The sequence below is a fragment of the Gouania willdenowi genome, chromosome 5 (assembly GCF_900634775.1).
Source record: "Gouania willdenowi chromosome 5, fGouWil2.1, whole genome shotgun sequence".
Taxonomy (NCBI): Eukaryota; Metazoa; Chordata; class Actinopteri; order Blenniiformes; family Gobiesocidae; genus Gouania; species Gouania willdenowi.
The window spans coordinates 18,665,812-18,687,103 of NC_041048.1; the positions used below are offsets into that span (position 1 = coordinate 18,665,812).

Genomic DNA, 21,292 nt, shown 5'->3' on the forward strand with positions numbered 1-21,292 from the left:
TAAATAATTGACCTGGTGTGGTGTCATTGTTGTACTCACTTTTATTCTTTTCAAGCAAATATTGTATCTGATGCTTTATTTGTCTCAACTCAACAATCACAGTTAGTTACCTCAAAAACTGTTGATTTATTTTGAGTATTAAACCAAGTGGGCTCTAATCTTTTCTACCATTTCTATGATTCTTCATGTATTGACCTCATGTTGCATGAGGTTGCAGCCCTGCTGGTTTGGGAGTTCTTGCAGGTTGTTCTTGCTGCATCATCAGAGCAGATCTTTATTCAGCATGAAACTGCTGTAACTTTTGTGAACGTGGCAATTTTTTTAATGTTGTTTTAAGCCAAATGGTGTGATCTAAAACACACGGTCATTAAAACTACTGGTCAATATCCCTAAGTATTTAAAATACATCTCCACATCCACGTCACGGGGAAAAATGTCTTTAAAATATGATCAGATATAGATACCTTATTTTTTCCAGTGTAGAAATTCAGGTTTTGTTCCAGCAGCAAAAAAGGAAAGTACTTCTCATTCTAATTGTAAAGAGATACGTAGGGGTGAGACAATATATGCAACAAGATATATTGTTGACTATACCAATAGTTAGGGCTGGGCGTCATGGACCAAAATTCATATCTCGATATTTTTTTTCATAAGACTCAGTAAAGTCTTACTTGAAAGACAATTCTGGATTAAATTTGCCGATGCAAAATGCCACACAGGCACATTTATAAAACAAACAGCTGCACAATATGTTCCACCTTTGGCTTTTTCTCCTATAAGGGACAGAACGTGTGAGTTTTATAGTGTGGCTTGTTTAGGAAAAGGCGTGGGTTAGAACGCACTCAGAAATCCATCACTCTGTGCTTTTCATGCTGTTCTAAGACGTGACGAAAGCTGAAAATCCTAAAATGAGTATTTTAATACAAAAATAAGCTATAAATTTAAATTATATCAATATAGGCGATATTGTAATTTTCTGTATGGCCAAAACAGAAATCTTTATATATCTTGACTCTCGATATGTTTCTCAGGCCTACTAGTGGTATTGCAATGTTCTGAAAGGGAGTTGGGGGTCTTGGGTGGTTAAAGCATACTTTTCAGTCCCTGATACATTTGTCCAAAGTGAGCATGTCTTTTTAACTGCAGGAGACACAGTTAATGCCCAAAGATCTCAATTGCTGTTGCTTCTCGTCACTCTCTCTCTCCGAGATTGTATGAAAAACTGCGTTCTGTTGTTCAGCAAAGGTATGAGGGTATTTACAGCTGGAGATGTGAACAAGTGTCCAGGAGCAGAACTACTGGTAGTGTCTTTAATGGCTGCTCTGTTACCTTTAGTGTCACTGAGAGCTTTTAGTCTACTAGTGCAAAGCTTTGTAGTCGTTGTTTCAATGTAGATTCTCTTTTCGTGTCTTTCAGATGGAGTCCACTCAGTGTCAGCTCAGTGCCTTCTCCAGGTCACCATCATCACAGACGAAATGTTGTCCAACAGCATCACCTTACGCCTGGCCAACACCTCCCAGGAGCACTTCCTGTCCCTCTTGCTGGCACAGTTTCTCGACGGCGTGGCTCGCGTTCTATCCGCCGCTCCCGAGGACGTCGTCATCTTCAACATCCAGGACGACACCGACGTCAGCGCTCGCATCCTCAACGTCAGCTTGTCCGTGGCCGTGCCTGCGTTTGGTGAAGGCCATGAGCATCTCTCAGGGCTCGATCACGGAAGCAACCGGCCCGGCAGAGGGCTTGAACCTGGAGAATATTTTGGCTCAGAAGAGCTGCAGGAGAGGCTGTATCTGAACCGCAGTCTCCTCGCTCAGATATCCTCACAGGAAGTCCTTCCCTTTGACGACAACATCTGTCTCCGCGAGCCCTGTGAGAACTACATGAAGTGTGTGTCGGTGCTCAAGTTTGACAGCCTGGCACCGTTTGTCACATCGGACACCATCTTGTTCAGACCTATACACCCCATTGCGGGGCTTCGCTGCCGCTGTCCCACAGGCTTCACCGGAGACTACTGTGAGACAGAGGTTGACCTCTGCTACTCCAAACCATGTGGACCTCACGGGGTGTGTCGCAGCAGAGAGGGAGGCTACACCTGTGAGTGCTTTGAGGATTACACAGGTGAGAGCTCTCATTTCAATAGTCTACACACTTTCTCTGATGTCACCAAAGCTTCAGTCAGCATGTGACAACATGTCTGTGGATCAGTCACACGTTATCACATGTCCCATCCGTCATTCAGCTACTTATTAGCTGCTTCAGTCCACTTATTCCCATTATTTTTAGGTTTTTCTGTAAGCAATGCAAAACCATTCCTTTCTTCCTGTAGTGAACAAGGAACGTATGTGAGTTTGTCAAGTTAGGTCATTGGTCACTTGCTGTTAGAAAGTCATGGATTTGGCATAGCAAGTGGCTTTTGTGTGTGAAGTTTGCATGTGCTCCCCGAGCTAGCTTATTGTTGCATGTTTGTTCATGGTAGTGAGTTTTTTACATATACCTAAAATACAGGAAAGTTACATCCCATAGAGATGCAACTTTATTTAAACAACCTAAGTGAATATGAAATTAACAAATGATGACAGTACTCTGATTTGACAAAACAAAAAAAAAATAGGTGACGTTATCTGTTGATTACAAAACAGAGATTCAATAGTCTTGCTGTGAAAGACCAGAAGTTGACGTTGGTGTAAACCAGGGGTGCACAGACCGCAAGACCTCATAAATAATTGAGAAGGGCACAGTATACTAAAAATGAAACCTAACAATTTAGCTTTTGACCTCAGTTTGAGGGGGCGCTAGAGCATTAATGTGGTCATTTACAACCTCTAATAATCAGTAGAAGAAGACCCTCCTCCAGCCCTGAAGACACTCACACACCCGCTCACACCGACCCGGCCAGGTACATTTATCAGCAACATCTTCAGACAACCTACGTGTGTGGAAGCGATTGAAGTTCTTCTAAAGAAAAAAATGAGCAACAAATACTGAAACGCTCTTTGTGCTACTGACAGGCATCGCTAAATGTGCTTTTTATTGTTGGTCTTTGATGAAGTGAGCAGCTGCCTTGGGTGCTTTGTATTTTCAAAATATTTTTCTTCATTAAAAATGGAAGAAAAAAATGGAGTTCAGCCATCACTTTAACTTAAAAACGACTTCTTTTTTATTTAACTAGTCACACAGGAAGTTTCAACCAAAATCAGGAAGCAGCAGCCTCAGGAATAAGTGCTTTAGCTTTGGATTTTCTTTTATATTTTATCATTTGACATAGGGATGCTCGATTATAGAAAAAATTATAATCACGATTATTATAGGCATAATTTCAATCACGATTATTCAAACAATTATTTGTCAACCAAAAAGTTATTTATTTTTTATACAAAAAAACTAAATATATTCTTTAAACATTAACAAAATCCTTCAAACACTAAAATCAAGTATGTTCACTTTTGCACAAAACAAAACACTTCTTACATGTGATGTCTTTGCTCTAAGTCTTCATCATCAAACCCAAAATGTTCTAATAGAAGAGATTTTGACTTGTTTACCAAGTGTTTTTGCTGCGTTTCTCCTGCCATGTTTCAGACCACTAGCAACAACTTTTTTATTGTTGGTCTGCAGACGAGCTTTGGCTTTGAGAGGGGCGGGGCAAAGGGGAGGAGCTTGCATGTGTGTGGATTAAACAACTCAAAGTTAGTATTAAAAACATGCGTGTGCCAAGCTTTATTATTTGTAGATGTCCAAAATAGTGCGTTTGTTTTATTTAGCAAATAAAACATATGTAAAAAAAAAAAAATGTTTTAATTTTTAAATTTTTTTTTTTTTCGAGATTGTTATTTTTGTAATCGTTTGGTGTAATAATCAAAATCGTAATTGAGTTTTGATGAATTGAGCAGCCCTATTTTGACATTACATAGTCAGAGGGACTCAATATATATCAAGCCGTTCACGGTTCAGCTCCCAAATGTTAATTTTTCTCCTTGTCAAAGATCCCACGGGGCTCCTAACGTCTACATCTGTCCCGTCCTCAGCTCCTTATTGAGCCGGACTCTTCGTAGACACAGACTGTCCACTCCACTAATGACTGTGGGGCTCCAGACAAAAGGCTGAGTGATAAGCTATCAATTTGATTTATCCCCACTGAGTGCACAGATGTGTTTCTGTCTCCTACTATTTTACATTTCTGTTATTTGTGTTTTTATAGAAAATATACCTGTATGGTATTTGATTTCTTCTACTTTAATATATAGATAATACAACCTTGAGCGTTATGCTTAAAAAGAAGAAAATAACTTTGGCTAATGGATTTTTTTTTTTTTTTTTTTTAGTTATTTTAGTTATTCTACATTTATTGGTTTTTTTTTTTTTTTTGTATGAATAAAATAATTAGTGTTTATAATATCTGGAGCACACCTTTCGAGGGCTGCAGCTATCGATTCTTTTTGGAATCGATTTATCTTGCACTTTATTGATTGATTGATCGGATATATCTTTTTTTTTTTTTGCGTTTTTAAGCAACCAAAACAAATAATGCCTAACGAAAATGACGTGGCTGTAAAATGATCAAGCATTTGGCTTTTATTTCTCAAAAAAAACTACATTTGGCTCCAAAACTGAGCCCATTTATTGCAATTTAACCATGTAGTGTTAATAAATGCCAGTGCCAACAATTAAATAACAATACAGTTAAGTCAACTAACTAACTACTAACAAATAATATATCATTTCTGGGGGGAGCCTATTTGCTATGGTAACCTAGAAGCTGTGTGTGTATGTGTTTGACAAACACTGGAATTATGTTTTTAGCAGCTGAGAAAATTAATTTATCTCGGGCTTAATAAAGTATTTCTATTCTATATCAAAATAATGTGCTGCTGACATCATTAGAATTGTCACAGTGATGATCAGAGACAGTGTTTAAAATCTGCAACACCACAGCACACGCACTGAGGCGTACCACAATATTTAATGCTACAATTTCTCAAATTGAATGCCCTTTTTCTCAAATGTAAAGCTTTTAAGGCCTTAAATTTGGCTACATCAAATTTAATACTTTACCTTTTAAGGATTTAAAGACCATCTACCCTGGTTTGTGTGTACACGCGTGCCGCACGTGCTTCCGATCACACCGCTTACGTCTCCTCCGCTGGCGAACACCACTGGTACGAGGCTCTGCTGCTACACAGGCCGCTGGGTGTCGCCGCTGTAGCAATCTGAAACTAGAGTTGCCGCATCTACCGGACTATAACTGTTTGATTTACTTAAATCTAAGATTGTCTGGTGGTCGTGTGCTATTTTAGAGTAATTACGCTGCAGGTTCACAGAGAAATTATTAGAACTGACTGAGTTATCTGCTGTTTTATATCCGTTGCTAACGCTCTCCAGGCATGCAGCTAAATACACATGCAAATGTCAATATATTGAGGCCGGAAAAACTTCCACGTTCATTTTCATTTATGGTTTGGTTAATTAATTTATTTATTGATTAGCGGCCCAGGCCTAAATTAGCGCTACATTACCTTGTTTCATTGTGGATGCTTTCTGTTCAGATGATGCATCATTGAAGTCGTACTGCTGTGGTATGACAGGTATAGTTTGCAGTAAACACATGATGGCACCTTGTCTTCTTCATTTTTGAGGATGTAATGATCCCAGACTTTAGACGTTCTCTCTCGCTAACTCTCCGCCATGGCGCCAACTAAATGCAGAATGTTTGTCGTGCATTGATGACGCTAGTGGTGCGCGGTCCCTGCACGTATAGTGCGTGTCATGGGAATGTAACAATTAGGGATGTAACGATTCACTCAACTCCCGATACGATTCGATTCACGATACTGGGTTCACGATACAATTCTCTCACGATTTATTTTACAAAATGGGACTGTAGACAAAATTTTTTTTGGGGGAAAAAAACTATAAAATACTGTACTATTTTCCTTTTATTTTTCATTGTCAAAATAATTCCTTGATAAACTATTCAAAATAATGCAATTTAACTAAAAATAAATCTTGAATGAAATAAATAAAGGAATAATACAAATGAAAATGAAGCCTATTAATTTAAATTCTGGTTCTATAATAAACAATGCAAAACTGCATAATAGTTCTTTTTCTTTTAAAAGTGCAACTGAAAATGTATTTTGTGCCTTAACAATTGGGAAAAAAAAAAAACCGATTGCACTGATTTACGTCATATTTGTTTGGACCAGCAGAGGGCGCTGGTAACACAGTGGTCGGCTGGCATGCAGATATCTTGCAGTGAAGAAGAGAAGCTATGCTAGCAGACAGAGCTAATAGAAAAAGTAATATTACAGATATTCTTTCGGTGCTAAAGGGGTAATGAATCATTTATTAACATATTTAAGAGTAGAAGGCAGCCAGAAAGAAAGTATTAGCAGACTCCGCCAGGGCCGCCTACACTTGTGGATAGCGCCCTCTGCTGGTTAAAAAAGTACTGCGATTCAATTTTCAGAAAATCGATATCAACCGTGATACCTATGAATCGATTTTTAACTGCCTTACGATTAATCGTTAAATCCCTAGTAACAATGCTTCGAGGCACAATTTTTGCCTCAAGGAATTTTTGTATACGAGTTCATCGAGTAACTCGGTGAATCGTTTCAGCCCTACACCTTTCCCAGCATAGTTTTAAATAGGATGATAACAAAAAAACATTAACTGCTTGTGGTCATTCATTACAATTTACATTATTTTCACTTTAGTGTCATACTTGCACTTGCTATCCCGCTGTATTATGTGTCACCGTGAGTAACAATTGTAACACGAGGAGTGGGAGCGACGTCCTGTCGGCGTGAAACTGCAGATATTTGCATTGTTACACCATAAAGAAGCTCAAATTTTCACACAACACAGAGTTCACCCAGCAATGGAAAGCGATTTAACATTTTCATTTGTACATTTGATATATGGAAAGTGACGTTTTGTTTTTTGGTGGACAAATCCGTCACGTATGGCTCAGATAAGCCAATGTTAAAAACAATGTATGCATGGATGTATCAGCAGTGACAAATAAATTACTCCAAAGACACTTCTGACACGAATTAAGAAGGTTTTATTATTCACCTTTAGATCCATTATCTAAAGATCATGGGTTGTGTATTGCTTTAATATCTAATGAGCAGAACGTTAATGTGTTTCTGAGGCCTGCCTTTGACAGTAAGAGAATAAAAATTCAGCTGCGGCTTAACAAAATGTGAGCATCTTTATGTCCAGAGTGTTTTTATAAGTGGAACGAGGAAAGGAAATAAAGAAATATAGATAGCTAGAAATAGAGCGTGTCCCGTAACTGTGATAAATCACCTGGTAAAAAAAACACATTAAACCGATGGCAGAGGACAGAAGCTGAAGGTTTGTTTGTTTTTTAGTAAAAGAATTAAAATATTTTGGAGTGTTTTTTTTTTTTTTTTTTTTTTTTTTTTGGTTGTCCCCAGCAAAATTGTGAAGTTAGAGAAAATAAAAATTTGCTTTGCCCCAAAACATATTCCCATCCTCAAAGGGTTAAAGACCGTTGGCTCATCTGGTGTGTGGTGCAGAGAACAGGAGATAGTTTAAATAGGAAGGGTGTTAAAATATGATAATTTATACGGTATGAAATGAATAATTGAGATGTTGCCCTGTGGTTCTGCAGAGAGGTTAATTGGGTCAGGGCCTTACTGCTTAATGCAGTCTTTGAAGTGCCATGGTATGTACTTTTTCCCTCACACAGTTTATTATTACAAAAAAGTAAATATACACAAGTTTTACACTGCAGTGAAATATCTATAGAATAATTCATAATTGAGCCAAAGTTTTAGAAGCTTTTACTGGGATCGCTTTTTTATAATAAAAATAAATATAGGTTTCTGTCTACATAATATAACTTTAACTGTGTTTATTGTGTTTACCAATTTCTTTAGCATTTTTAACCTCATATGTAGGATTAGCGAGACTAATAATGCTAAATCATTGGCTCCCACACTTTTTATGCTGCACCCTCCTTTAAAAAACAAAAAACTCCCATTGCAAGAAAATGGCAACACTATTCTTCTTCGAATCTCATAAGAATAATAATCACATGTTTTAGAATTTATTAGATAAGTGCAAGGTTAAGCGAGGCCATTCGGATCCACCGTCACACACATCTCTGGCAGAAATGTCCTCAGAATCACTAGAATATCCTCTCCAGCTCTTCCCCCTGGATGTCCGGACCCTTACTGCTCAATCTGCAGCAGGTCCTGTGTGAAAAGAATTCTCCAACAACATGCATCATTGTGTTGTCTGTTTGAATTAAACTTTATTATAGAAAATATGAGGGGAAAACACTTCAAAAACCTTTTTTAAAAAAAGCACAAAAATCAAAAAAAGAAGTTGGAAGCTAATGCGAATGCTAACACTGCCCCTGAATCAGCATAATGGCTACTCCGCATCAGTTGTATGTGCACATCTTTAGTGTATTGGTAAGAAAACACAATTCATGTTGTAAGCATGACTAGCGCATGTACCTGAAACAGGGAAAGGCCGACTGCTAAGGACCAATTTATTTCTAAATTTTGATTACTACCGTACGTTACATATATATCTATATTTTAACCTGTGTGTCTGTGTGCATCTGTGAGTGTTTTTAACTATGTAAAGCACTTTGAGCTACATCGTTGTAGGAAAAGCACTATACAAATAAAAATGGATTGATTGATTGATGGATTGATTGATTGACAGGTAAAACCATAAACGGTGTTGCTGTTTAAAATGCTTTCACAGTTAGTGAAAGAAAGAGAATGGAACCATTAATGACTTTGACCCATTTGATGTTAAGCACAGAAAAGTCTTTTCAGTCACTTGTGCTGCCATTAATAAAACCTGAAATAGTGTCAGCCTTTGAGTGTGTGGGTTCTGAGTCTAGCTTGTGTGGCACTTACATAGTCCTGCAGAGTCGTGGGTGTTAAACTGAAGGTACTTTTAACCTGAATCAGCAGCGAGAGAGTAGATGAGCGAGTGCACATAAGGTGGGTGGATTTCCTTTTTTTTTTTTAAAAGTCACTTCCATCAGTCGGCTAGATTTAGACATAGTTGCAGGTAGATCAGCTACTCAGGAGCCAGAGCACAGTCGGAATATCTGTAGCAGATGTTTGAGGGTGACTCAAACATCAGGCTGTCCGATTAACAAAGCAGCCTTGAGCTGTTTTTATTTTTGTGTGTATATGTATGTGTGCGTGCGTGGTTGTGTGTATGCGTGCATGTGCGTGCGTGGAAGAGTGCTAAATTGCTCTCAGTGTTCCAGGTGGGTGGTTAAGTGCAGTGAAAGGTACAGGGACAATCTTTTGACTATTTGTGTTAATGGTGCATCAGCGACTTTGTATGTGCATTTGTTGGTGTGCACCCATGTGTTGTTAGAGACATGCATGTGCATTTATGTTAGTGCTTTTATGTGTGTGTGCGTGTGTGTGTGTGTGTGTGTGTGTGTGTGTGTGTGTGTGTGTGTGTGTGTGTGTGTGTGTGTGTGTGTGTGTGTGTGTGAGTGAGTGCATGCTGGGAAACTGTTGGATCGTAGTCCTTTCCAGATGGCAGCTATCACCATCCCTGCTCTCTCAGTGCAAAGTGAGTTTTTAGATTTGTCTCAGTCTCCTTGGAGATGTTCAGAAACAAGATGTTATCACACTCGCTTACAAGTGCAGAGAGTTTTGTTTTTCACAAAAAAAACAAAGAATTTAAATTTGTCCACTTTGCTTGTTTAACCGGTAAAATTGATTTGCCGGGAGTTGATGTTGCTTGTCGTGACTGTTGCTAAATCAGATCCTCTCATTAATTCAAAGTTGCGTTTTCTGTAATTTCCGTGAACAGGGACTTGATCAGAAACCCAGCTGTCATCCACTCCAACAGCTTGGTGAGGTTGCGTCCGGTCACATTCTTGTTGCAGACACACTGGGGGAGCTTTGCTGATACATACTGTATGATTGCTCCAAAGATTCTCTGACCAGCAGCTCTTTAACACCACCCACTTTGGTCAATCTGACGCACACTTAACGGTTCACAGTAACTCCAGCTGGTAAATAAATGCTTTGTTTCCCTTAAACTCTTAGGTCATGCATCCAAATCTTATTTTCTGTGTTTTTCTTTTGAGTTTGCCGAATACGATATAATCTGCTCTGCCAAACATGCATTGAAGATCAATGATAGTTTGTGATTGTTAATAATACAAACTGGGACATTGATTTGCAAATCTCTGTGCATCCTGAGAACATGATTTTTGATTTCCCTCCTCCTTGCAGGGCTAAAGCGTGATCACTTTTCTTGCAAATTGCAGCCGCGTCCCCCCGGCACTGTGCCAAAGAATGCACCGAATCAAACTTCATTATTTAGACGCCACCCACACAGACAGGAAATCAATCCACGTGGTTAACACCATGAAAATTGGCGCCATAATCTTTACTTTTTATTCTGCATGGGATGATTAATTGTTTTTCTTTGTAAATTCTTGTTAAGTTGTTAAGAAATCATTTTGGAAATAAGCATTTTTATGAAACTGATAGCAAATCCATCAAGTTAAACAAATTTTTTTTTTATTTTACCTCAGTCCACTGCTCACTTTCTGTTTGAGGGTTAAGGGTTTTCCTCACTGTTTACACTTAATTTAAATCTTTATTTAATTCGCAGTTTTTTATTCTTTGACAATTTGATTTTTATTTTGCCGTAAGTGGTTTATTGAGAGTGACAGTGAGAAAATATTGGGCTCTGGTTGTGTTTACAGTGTGTTATCTCCTTTACGTGACAGGAAAACTGACAATCTGAGTAAGAAAAGGCACAAAGAACCTAGAAATGTGACCACCTTATGCGTCATTTATTAAACTACAAATACTACCTTCCCTAACAATGAATGTTTTCAAAAGTGTCTTTAACCGCATCATGCTCAGTTTAAGGCTGTTTTGCTGAATTTTCAATATGTATACCTTCATTTATAATAGAATGTTGAGAGATAAAAGATGAAAATGAGGGATAACGACACAAAAGCATATGGTTATATCCAGCTTTAAGTGAAAGATCTTATGTTCATGTACTCGTTATCTTTAGTTTCCAAATGACCTCTAATGCAATGAGAAGATCTGACAACAGCTGCGACTGAAGGTCATTTCTCTGTGCTGGTATTGATCACCTGATCTCATTATTTTCCTTTATTATCATGAGAGGTTGACATGCTTGAGGTGAAGTTTAAAGTCAGACTCACCTGCTCCGCCCTCCTTGTTTAATTGCTGTGATAGTGAACGTGGAACAAGCCCCTTGAGTTGTGTGTGTGTGTGTGTGTGTGTGTGTGTGTGTGTGACTCTCAGGTGTAACCTCGTATCTTAGAAACATCTCATCATGTTTGGGATCTCTGAGGAAACGTTTCTGCAGGGACCGTGTACATCGTTATAGCAGAGGAAATACTCCCATTGTTTTGTTCTTTATAGAGATTTGGCAACTAGGGCTGGGCAATGTTATGGACCAAAACTCACATCTCGATATTTTTTCTCAAAATAGCGATATCCAATATAAATCTTGATATTTTTAATTCAAATAAAACCTGACCAGAAAAACTATTTTTTGGCTAAATTTGCTGATGCAGAACGCCACACAGGCTCATTTATTAACAAACAGCTGCACAATATGTGTCGCTTTTGGCTTATTTCTCCAATAAGGGACAGCACATGTGAGTGAGTTCTGTAGTGTGGCTTGTTTAGGGGAAGGTCTGGGTTAGGACGCACTCAGAAATCCATCTAACTGTGCTTTTCATGCTGTTCTGAGAAGTAGCAAAAGCAGCGACTCAAGTATTTTAATGCAAAATTTTAAAAAAATATATCGATATAGGGGATATTGTAATTTTCTATATCGCCAAAATGGAAAACTTGATACATCTTGAATCTTGATATATTGCCCAGCCCTATTGCCAACATAGAACTGCTGCCTGTGACATAAATAAGGAGGAGAAGGAAGATCACAAATAAAGTAAATAATGATGCAGCATATGCACAACTGTTGGTATTACTCTCATTTACTGTGGATCCATTGATTCATCTTGGATAACCACTTTAACAGACAGAAGACTGTTTTATGCAGTCAGACTGTGATGTAAACATTGTTTTGTGTCTGCCTGTCGAAACAAAGCCAGATGTCGGAGGCGTCACAGTGATTTGCAGCCTAATGATTCCTGCTGTCAGCGCTCTCAGGGTGTGGCCACACAGCACGACCTGCAGAGCTGCGTAAATAGAGCCGTGTTTGAATTATTGATCAGGACGCTCAGTGTGATTGGGACTGTACAGCCCTGATATGTGGCTCAGAAAACCAGTCTGTATATGGTGTGACCCCCATTTGCCTCACCCAGTGCAACACATCTCCTTCGCATAGAGTTGATCAGGTTGTTGATTGTGGCCTGTGGAATGTTGGTCCACTCCTCTTCAATGGCTGTGCCACGTTGCTGGATATTGTCAGGAACTGGAACACGCTGTTGTATACGCTTATCCAGAGCGTCTCAAACATGCTCAATGGGTGACATGTTTGGTGAGTATGTTGGCCATTCAAGAACTGGGATGTTTTCAGCTTCCAGGAATTGTGTACAGATCCTTGCAACATGGGGCTGTGCATTATCATGCTGCAACACAAGGTGATGGTCGCGGATGAATAGCACAACAATGGGCCTCAGGATCTTGTCACGCTATCTCTGTGCATTCAAAATGCTATCTATAAAATGCACCTGTGTTTGTTGTCCATAACATATGCCTGCCCATAACATAACCCCACCGCCACCATGGGCCACTGAGGGGCCGGGAATGGCAGAGCAGGTCCTCACGTCCACGTTTCGAACTACCCCTTTCTTTTCTGGATGCGTCATGTACCCGATCAAGTTGAACTGTCCTCTCAGAGGGATCCAGTCTGAAATCCAGACCATGTCTTCAGCCTTGAGACCTCCTTCTGTTTGGTGACACCCCTGTCGGATGAACGAGTTTGGTCCTGCCAGCTCGCTCCACCCCGTAGAGGGCTTGTTGACTTCAGCCCGGAAAGCTCTCAGCCTGCACCAAGGGTGACCCTTGACATCAGTGCCAAGCATGTCTCTCTTTCCGGGGTCCCATGTCAGCCAGCGTGCGCCGGCCCTCACTTTTGTTGTGCTGTGGGGTCTCGAGCTCTCCCTCTGATTGCGTGTTGGACCCACAGTTTAAGGGAGAAGCCTCCCGCCTTCGGGAGGTCTTCCATTCCTCCTGGGGGCAAACTAGTTGTAGCTGCAGCTGCTACTCCAGGCCTCCCACTTTGGTCCGATAGGACCCACTGTTAAGGGGAGAAGCCTCCCGCTTTCGAGGGGTTTCCTACTTCTCTGGTGAATCCCTGACGTTCCCTGAGGTCCTTGTAGGACATCAAGGAGTCATCCACACAGCAGTTTTCCAGCAGGACCTGGTGCTCTCCCAACGGTGCTGAAACCTGGGGAAGGTTTGCTCTTTCAAGCTCCAGAGGTTCCTTGAGGTCCTCGTGGGATGTCCAGGCATTGTCCACGCAGCTGTCTTCCATCAGGACCCGGTGCTCTCCCACTGGGGCTGAAACCTGGGGAAGGTTAGCTGTTTCCCTGAGGAATGACTTCGATTGCGTCCTCTAGGTTGTCCCTCCAGAAGAGCAGATGGAGATGAACTTCTCGGTCCTTCCGCCGGGCAGAGTTGTACATTCCCATCACGTCGCTGAGTTTGGTTCTACCCGTCAACATCAGTTCTTTCCATTTTAACTTGGATTAATAATCAAAATTATTAATTATTAACTTTCTTGGACCTGTTTATTCTGTGCTGGGACATCAAGCCGAACATCCATGAAGAGAACACCTCTCCAACATGCCAGACACCATCAAATGTGTGAATGTGAACATTTGCCCACTCAAGTCGGTTACGATGACAAACTGCATTCAGGTCAAGATCCCGATGAGGATGACAATCATGGAGATGAGCTTCCCTGAGACGTTTTCCGACAGTTTGTGCAGAAATTCTTTTGTTGTGCAAACTGATTGTTGCAGCAGCTGTCTGGGTGGCTGGTCTCAGACGATCATGGAGGTGAACATGCTGGATGTGGAGGTCCTGGGATGGTGCAGTTACACGTGGTCTGCAGTTGTGATTCCTGTTGGATGTACTGCCAAATTCTCTGAAACGCCTTTGGAGACGGCTTATGGTAGAGAAATGAACATTCAATTCCTGTGCAACAGCTCTGGTGGACATTCCTGCAGTCAGCATGCACATTATACGCTCCGTCAGATCTTCCAACATCTGTGGCATTGTGCTGTGTGATTAAACGGAACATTTTTAGAGTGGTCTTTTATTGTGGCCAGCCTAAAGCACACCTATGAGGTGGGATGGATTATCTTTGCAAAGGAGAAGTGCTCACTAACACAGATTTAAACACTTGTGAACAATATTTGTGAGAAGTGGGTCTTTTGTGTTTATGGAAAATGTTTTAGATCTTTGAGTTCAGCTCATGAAAAATGGGAGCAAAAACAAAAGTGTTGCGGTTATATTTTTGTTGAGTGTGTGTTCTTTATGGCCTTTAGCAAGATGCTAAATTCATAACAAGGCGACAGAGAGGCACAATTTGGATCACAGCAATAAAGAGAAGTAGCAAATTGTCATATTGTAACTGCATCTAATACTCATGTCTTTAAGCTAGCTACTGCTGCTTTGATTTTTTTACATTTACCTTTCATATTAGGAACTAATACAAAACTATACTTTGACTAATCATTACGAAGGATTCATTTGAATATAAGTGAACTGATGTTGGTGCTTCTGGTAAAACAAGAATCTTAAAGCACTTGTGCTTACACTCCTAAACAACTGTTGAAAAACTCGGGGCCATGATTTACTACTAAAGGTTTGTGTGCGTAAAAACGTACACTAACTTGACAGCACATGTGCAAACACATGTTGCAGTTTTAGCACGTTTAACAGGCATGTGTTACCTGTCACAGCTTCAACGACAGATGGCAGCAGTTATAGTTAGAGGAGGAGTCGTAGGCCAAAAATACAGGAGTGTTGTCAACATTTCTGGAATTAAGAAATGAAAAATAATTTAACATTTCTAATGAGCTTTTGTTATTTGTTCTTGTTCTATCCACTTCTGTTTGACTTCATCCGCTGTTCTTCTTGTTTTCCCCACAACATTGACTTCCACACAGACAGCCTTCTACAGTACGTTGAGTTTCTCCCTCTGGCACATGAACGTAAAACCATTATTTAAAGCTGATATCGGGAGTTTCTGAGAAATCTATGTTTATGTATGATTCTTTTGAAATGCAAAAAAAATACCTAACTAGTTTTTTACTATGGTCTACTGGCGGTGGTCATTCATATACGTCAATGTATATAAGTCCCTCCTTCGTCCTATAGACCCCTATGCTGGGCACACTTCCACACTTCCACACTTCCACAGATTCAAAAACCTCCTGTTTTTGAATCTGTCAATCAAAGTGAATGTGGAACTGTGCACGGAAACACAGCAAACAGGTAAATATGATTTTGGCTCTTACCTGACCCATAGACCTATATCAATGCGACCCAATGTGACCTTGTTATGTCCGCGATGCATGTGCAGAAAAGTAGAGGCGTGGCTTCTGGTAGATTGGCAGAGGCAGGGGGAGGAAGTGAAACTGTCTAGAGTGGGACATCGATACGTTTCTCAGAAACTCCAGATATCAGCTTTAAACAGTGCAGCCTTCACTACTTTTGCACCTGATGTCATTTGCACAGGCAGTCTTAGTGAATCACCAGCACAAACATAACATTGTGTGCAATCTATATTTGTGTGCACCCAATTTAGTGCTAAAATATTTTTTTTGTATGACGCAAACCTAGTAAAAAAAATAATATCGCCCAAGAGGAAAAAATATCATGTTTGTGAAAAGAACAAATAAGATTTTTTAGCGACAATAATTCTCCATGTCAATGAAGTCTGGGTCATAGTAGTCTCATGGAGTAAAAGGTGTAGTTTAATTCACAGAATGATTTGGTACATAAGTATTAAACAAGTATTACAATAACACATATGAAAGGCAGTAATTTCAGCATGGTATGGCTACGTAGTCATTAAAGCTATTAAAACAACTTATTTTTACACATAACATTCACTAAAAACTGTTGATAATTTTAGAATTTATCTCCATTTAATTAATCGGTGCCAGTTTCTGAGTCTACAGAGCAGTTTGACGGACATGCTTCTATCTCAGAAAGCGCTCGCTCTCAGTCTTTTGTCTGCTGTCTCAGCGCCAAAGGCAGCTCTGATGACACACTGCATTGACCTCAGTTTACTGCCCTGTTTGTGAAGACTTTTGTGCTTCTTTTTGTTCAATTGAAGTCATGCTGAATCTCTGCAGATGTATTAAAGATGACGAGCTAGCTGCATCTGTTTGCTGCATTATCATGTAGCATGAACAGCAACAACACATGTACTTCTTGTTTTTTTACTTCGACGATTGTACAGATGTTAACAGCAAGAACTTTGATTATTGAAAAGTCAGAAAAATGTTGAGCTTGAATCCATAGCTGCAATAAAAAATACAAAACTTTTCAGTGTTTTTCTGAAAAAAAAGATCGTAATATCCCTGAGATCCAATAGTTTGGATTTTAAGGTACAAGCGCAACCTTACATTTGAAATTGATGATGGACTTTTCAATTAATTCATTCATTAATATTTTTTAATCGATATGGAATTCAGGACAAAATCAGATGTAACTGTAACATTCTTACAGTCATCATTGCACCCTTAATTCAGTGAAATTAAAGAACAAGAGTGGTGCAGGGTTTAAATTTTAGGTTTAAAAATATTTTATGAATGAAATGAAAATATAAATATCAACCTCGTTTGAAAATATTAAAAATAAGCATTTGAAAGCAACATTTGTAAAAAGAAAAAAGTCTTTTTTCTCCAAATGTATAATTTTTTTCCAACAACACAAAGAAGATCATTTAAAAACATATAAAGTAGATGTCACAAATAACCAACCACAGGCTGTTGCCTCTCCTTACTTCCTTATAGTCTTTTCTTTGCATATAAAAGCCATTTGTTACAATTCTTATTGCCGAGTTTCTCCATTCCTTGGATTTCTATGACAATCACAGCCCATTGTTCATAATTTGGTGCCTTTGACTTGAGTCAGTTTTTTATTTTTTGGCTGAAACAAGGAATTGGTCGTTGGCACATACACCTTAATGTAAAATGTCCCAAATACAGTGTTAAACAATATGAGAGTCAAAGAGTAACTAAACGCCAAAACAACTTTTTTGCTGAATTTAAATGTATTTGGGTTTGAAGTAGTGCTGTTGATTTATCCTAGTCAAACTCTTGATATTTTAGTCAAAGTATAAGAGTGACTGCCCTCTATAGGTTGAAACAATTACATTTTGCCATTGGCTAAGAACGTGGTTGTGATGTTTTGGTGGTTTCTTGCATCACGAACTTCTACTGCCTGCTCCCTCTGTGTGTTTCTATAAAGAGCTGATTCTGCCTAAATCAGAGGGTTAATCAAGTTGTGTGTGTACATACAGATTGTGTTTGTGTATACCTGTCTATCTATGGCTGAGCGTGTGCACTCACTTTGTGACTCCTTCTCGCTGTGTGTGTCCTTTGTTGTATACAGAAACACTGAGGTAGGGCTGGCCGATTTTGCCTAGAAAAAAATCTCAGTTTGATTTGATTTTTTTTTTTTTTTAATGCACTTAAACGTGACTGCAGACATCAGATATATTGTCAAAAGTGCAACTTTATTGCTGTGATTGTCCCCAAGAGTTAAAAATACACAGAACAATCCCATAATAAAAAGTAAATGAGGCTCTGTCATTCAACAATTTCAAGCTTTAACCCAGGTTTAAGCAAAAGGGCAACAGCAACTTCACAGTAGCTTAAATGTTCTGATTAAAAATCAGATAACTTTACAATTAAAATAATAATAATAATAATAAACTCTACCCTTAGCATCTCAGCATAGTGCGAATAAAACATTAAACATGCCTGTGGCACACATATAGCCTACTCAAAGGGTAAACAAATGTAAACAAAGAGGGGGCTGGCTCACATCGCGCTACGGTAAGTCACAAGGACGGAAACGCAAAAAAGTCAGAAAAAACTGTGGTGGGGAAAAAAGAAGATAATAATAATTTTTTTTTTTTTTTTTTTAAACTTGAATTTGCAAATTAAAAATCGTTTTTATCTACAAATTTGATAAATCGATTTTTTTGCCCAGACCTACACTGATATCATGTTTGCACACAGCAGGACATTAAAACGAAACTCCAGCATCATTAAAGAGGAAATGTAGTTGTTTCAATTCAGATAAAGAAGCAGCATTTTAAAAATACATTAACTTCTGCATCTTTGTTGTTTATTTCCTGATTATTGACCTTGATTTGACCATGATGATCCCACAGGATCTTGATGAATGCTCAGTTTTTTTCCTCTCACTGCGATTGAGTGAGTCTATGGTGGCAGATAAAGACGTGAGAAAATAGTGTCACGTCTATAAGAGTGAGAGAGGAGGTTTGTGTCGGTGCTCCTTCATCTCCTCACACTCATCACTGTCTCATTGTGTCTTTGCCGTGTCACCATTCACGTCTCTGTGTCTAAAGTCACATAAAGTTGACAATAAAAATGTGCAAAACTCTATATTTGGACAGAGAGGTTTTCTAATCAACAGTGTTGTCAGACACGTGTAGTGATGAGATCAAATATAAAGCTGCTGTGACTCTGAGGCTGTTGAATCGTATCCATAACGATATCTATAATAGCATATAAGATGCTTCAGTAATAAAAATATGTCTCGAAAATTTTCTCTTTAGTAATAATCTCTATAGTTGTAAGATTTTTTTGCTGATGTTCTGCATTTTTATTGTTTTTCTACATTTTGCGATAGATTATAGAACCTTTTTAATGACTTTGTGACAGAAACCCATCTTGAGTGTATTTTCTAAAGGTTTTTGGTCAGTTTTCAGGACCGACAGTATGGGATGGTTGTGTTGGGTTCTACTATTTTTATTATTCCAGATGATGTAAAAATGAACTCCTGACGGCACTGTAAGGTGTGGGAAATATCAGAAAGCAATCATCTCGAGCAACCGCCGTCAGCAGAGGAAGCAATCATTTTTGCTCGGTGGTGTCACAGACTGAACACTGCAGCTCAATGCCTCTGAGCAATCATGTGGTTTTTCTTTAATATGAATGAGCTGTAGCCTCATTCACACACAGAGGAGATGGAGTCATGCTGGCTGTGAAATGGAAAAAAAAAAAGATGATTCAAAAAAACACTTGCTGTCGCAGGGTAACCTTAGACTCTAATGTGTAGACAGACTTCCTCAACAGTGTCCATGTATTTTTTATGCAGAACTTTTTAGAACTTCAGAACTTTAGAACTTCAAAACTTTAGAACTTCAAAACTTTAGAACTTCAAAACTTTAGAACTTCAAAACTTTAGAACTTCAAAACTTTAGAACTTCAAAACTTTAGAACTTAAGAATTTAAACTTTAACTTTAGAACTTAAGAATTTAAACTGTAACTTTAGAATCTCTGAATTTTAACTGTGAAACTTTAAAACTTTAGAACTTCAAAACTTTAGAACTTCAAAACTTTAGAACTTCAAAACTTTAGAACTTCAAAACTTTAGAACTTCAAAACTTTAGAACTTCAAAACTTTAGAACTTCAAAACTTTAGAACTTCAAAACTTTAGAACTTAAGAATTTAAACTTTAACTTTAGAACTTAAGAATTTAAACTGTAACTTTAGAATCTCTGAATTTTAACTGTGAAACTTTAAAACTTTAGAACTTCAAAACTTTAGAACTTCAAAACTTTAGAACTTCAAAACTTTAGAACTTCAAAACTTTAGAACTTCAAAACTTTAGAACTTCAAAACTTTAGAACTTCAAAACTTTAGAACTTAAGAATTTAAACTTTAACTTTAGAACTTAAGAATTTAAACTGTATCTTTAGAATCTCTGAATTTTAACTGTGAAACTTTAAAACTTTAGAACTGTAACTTTTGCAGGGCCGTGCAGAGACCTTTGAAGGGGCAGGGGTTCAAAGTTCTTCTCCTTACTCTTCTTTTCTGAAGAAGGAATTTTGATAAACTCCAGTCTGATGCACATAAAACACACAGTGACATCTTGTACTTTTTAAATTCATATACTCTATAGTAGGGGTGGGGGAAATAATTGATTCACATAAGAATTGCGATTCTGCTCATTCACAATTCTGAATCAATTCATAAACTTAAAAAAAAAGAGGAAACACTGTAAACTGAACATACAAATCAATATTAGTGTTCTCATAAACAGAAAATCAGAATCAACTTTATTGACCAAGAGTGTATGAATACACACGAGGAATTTGTCTTGGTGAAATACCACTATGCAAAAAGTCTGCTAGCTTTATGCTAACGTCTATGGGAAAACCCATGTATATGCTCATGCTAACATTTACCGCGATCAGTGGTGATTTATATAACACATGCTTGACTTTCACAAACACAGTCTTAGGAGTGTTTTCACACAGTACACTTAAACATACTCACAAGCACATGTTTTTTCAAGCCAAAAATGCAAGAACTTAGTAGAGACAACTTCAAGATGGTGACTCCGACTACTACGGCATCAGTGTTAGGTCTAAACACACAAACTTTACAGTCTATGACACGATGTCAACAGAAAACATCGACCCCAACTTACAATGTATTACATAGACAGCACAAGGAGTGTTTTTATTTGTTTAGCATGAATAAATGTTACCTTTTGTCTTAAGTTTGCCTTTGTGTGATTACATCACTGTAATCATTGTTTTTATTAATTATCTCATACAAACTGTATTGTTTTGATGCCATAATTTGCCTTAAAACACTATGCATTGTATCAGTTGTTTGAATCGAGAATCGGTTGAATCGTGACCCTAAAAATCGGAATCGAATTGAATCGTGAGACGCCCAAAGATTCACATCCCTACTCTATAGCCACGAATTCCCTTTTTTATTCATAGTGCTAATCATTAAGTAAAAGCAATTATTAAATGATATAGAAACCATGTACCTATTTATTTATGCCTATTACTTTCTATTTGTGTGTCTGTTTACAAATGTTATATAAAGGTACTGAGGTTGAGAAAAATCCCATTTCAAATTCTTATGATTATTAGTGTTGTATTTATACTGCAGTAGAATGTGAACACGCATTCTTCATCAATCATCTTAATGCAGGAATACATACCGCTGCTAAACGCACACACTGGACCATCAGTTGTCTAAGGACTCACTCAGGTTTCTGGTTTCT

General features: G+C 38.4%; 1 protein-coding gene across 4 annotated transcripts in view; it reads left to right on the forward strand.

Moving 5' to 3' along the window:
* celsr2 (cadherin, EGF LAG seven-pass G-type receptor 2) overlaps positions 1 to 21,292 on the forward strand; it is a 90,932-nt gene that overhangs the window by 29,877 nt on the left and 39,763 nt on the right. For all 4 annotated transcript variants that reach the window (XM_028446801.1, XM_028446802.1, XM_028446803.1 and 1 more), the window contains exon 2: positions 1,417 to 2,118. In XM_028446801.1, coding sequence (XP_028302602.1) covers positions 1,417 to 2,118 — 702 coding nt within the window. The remainder of the gene's footprint in view (positions 1 to 1,416; positions 2,119 to 21,292) is intronic.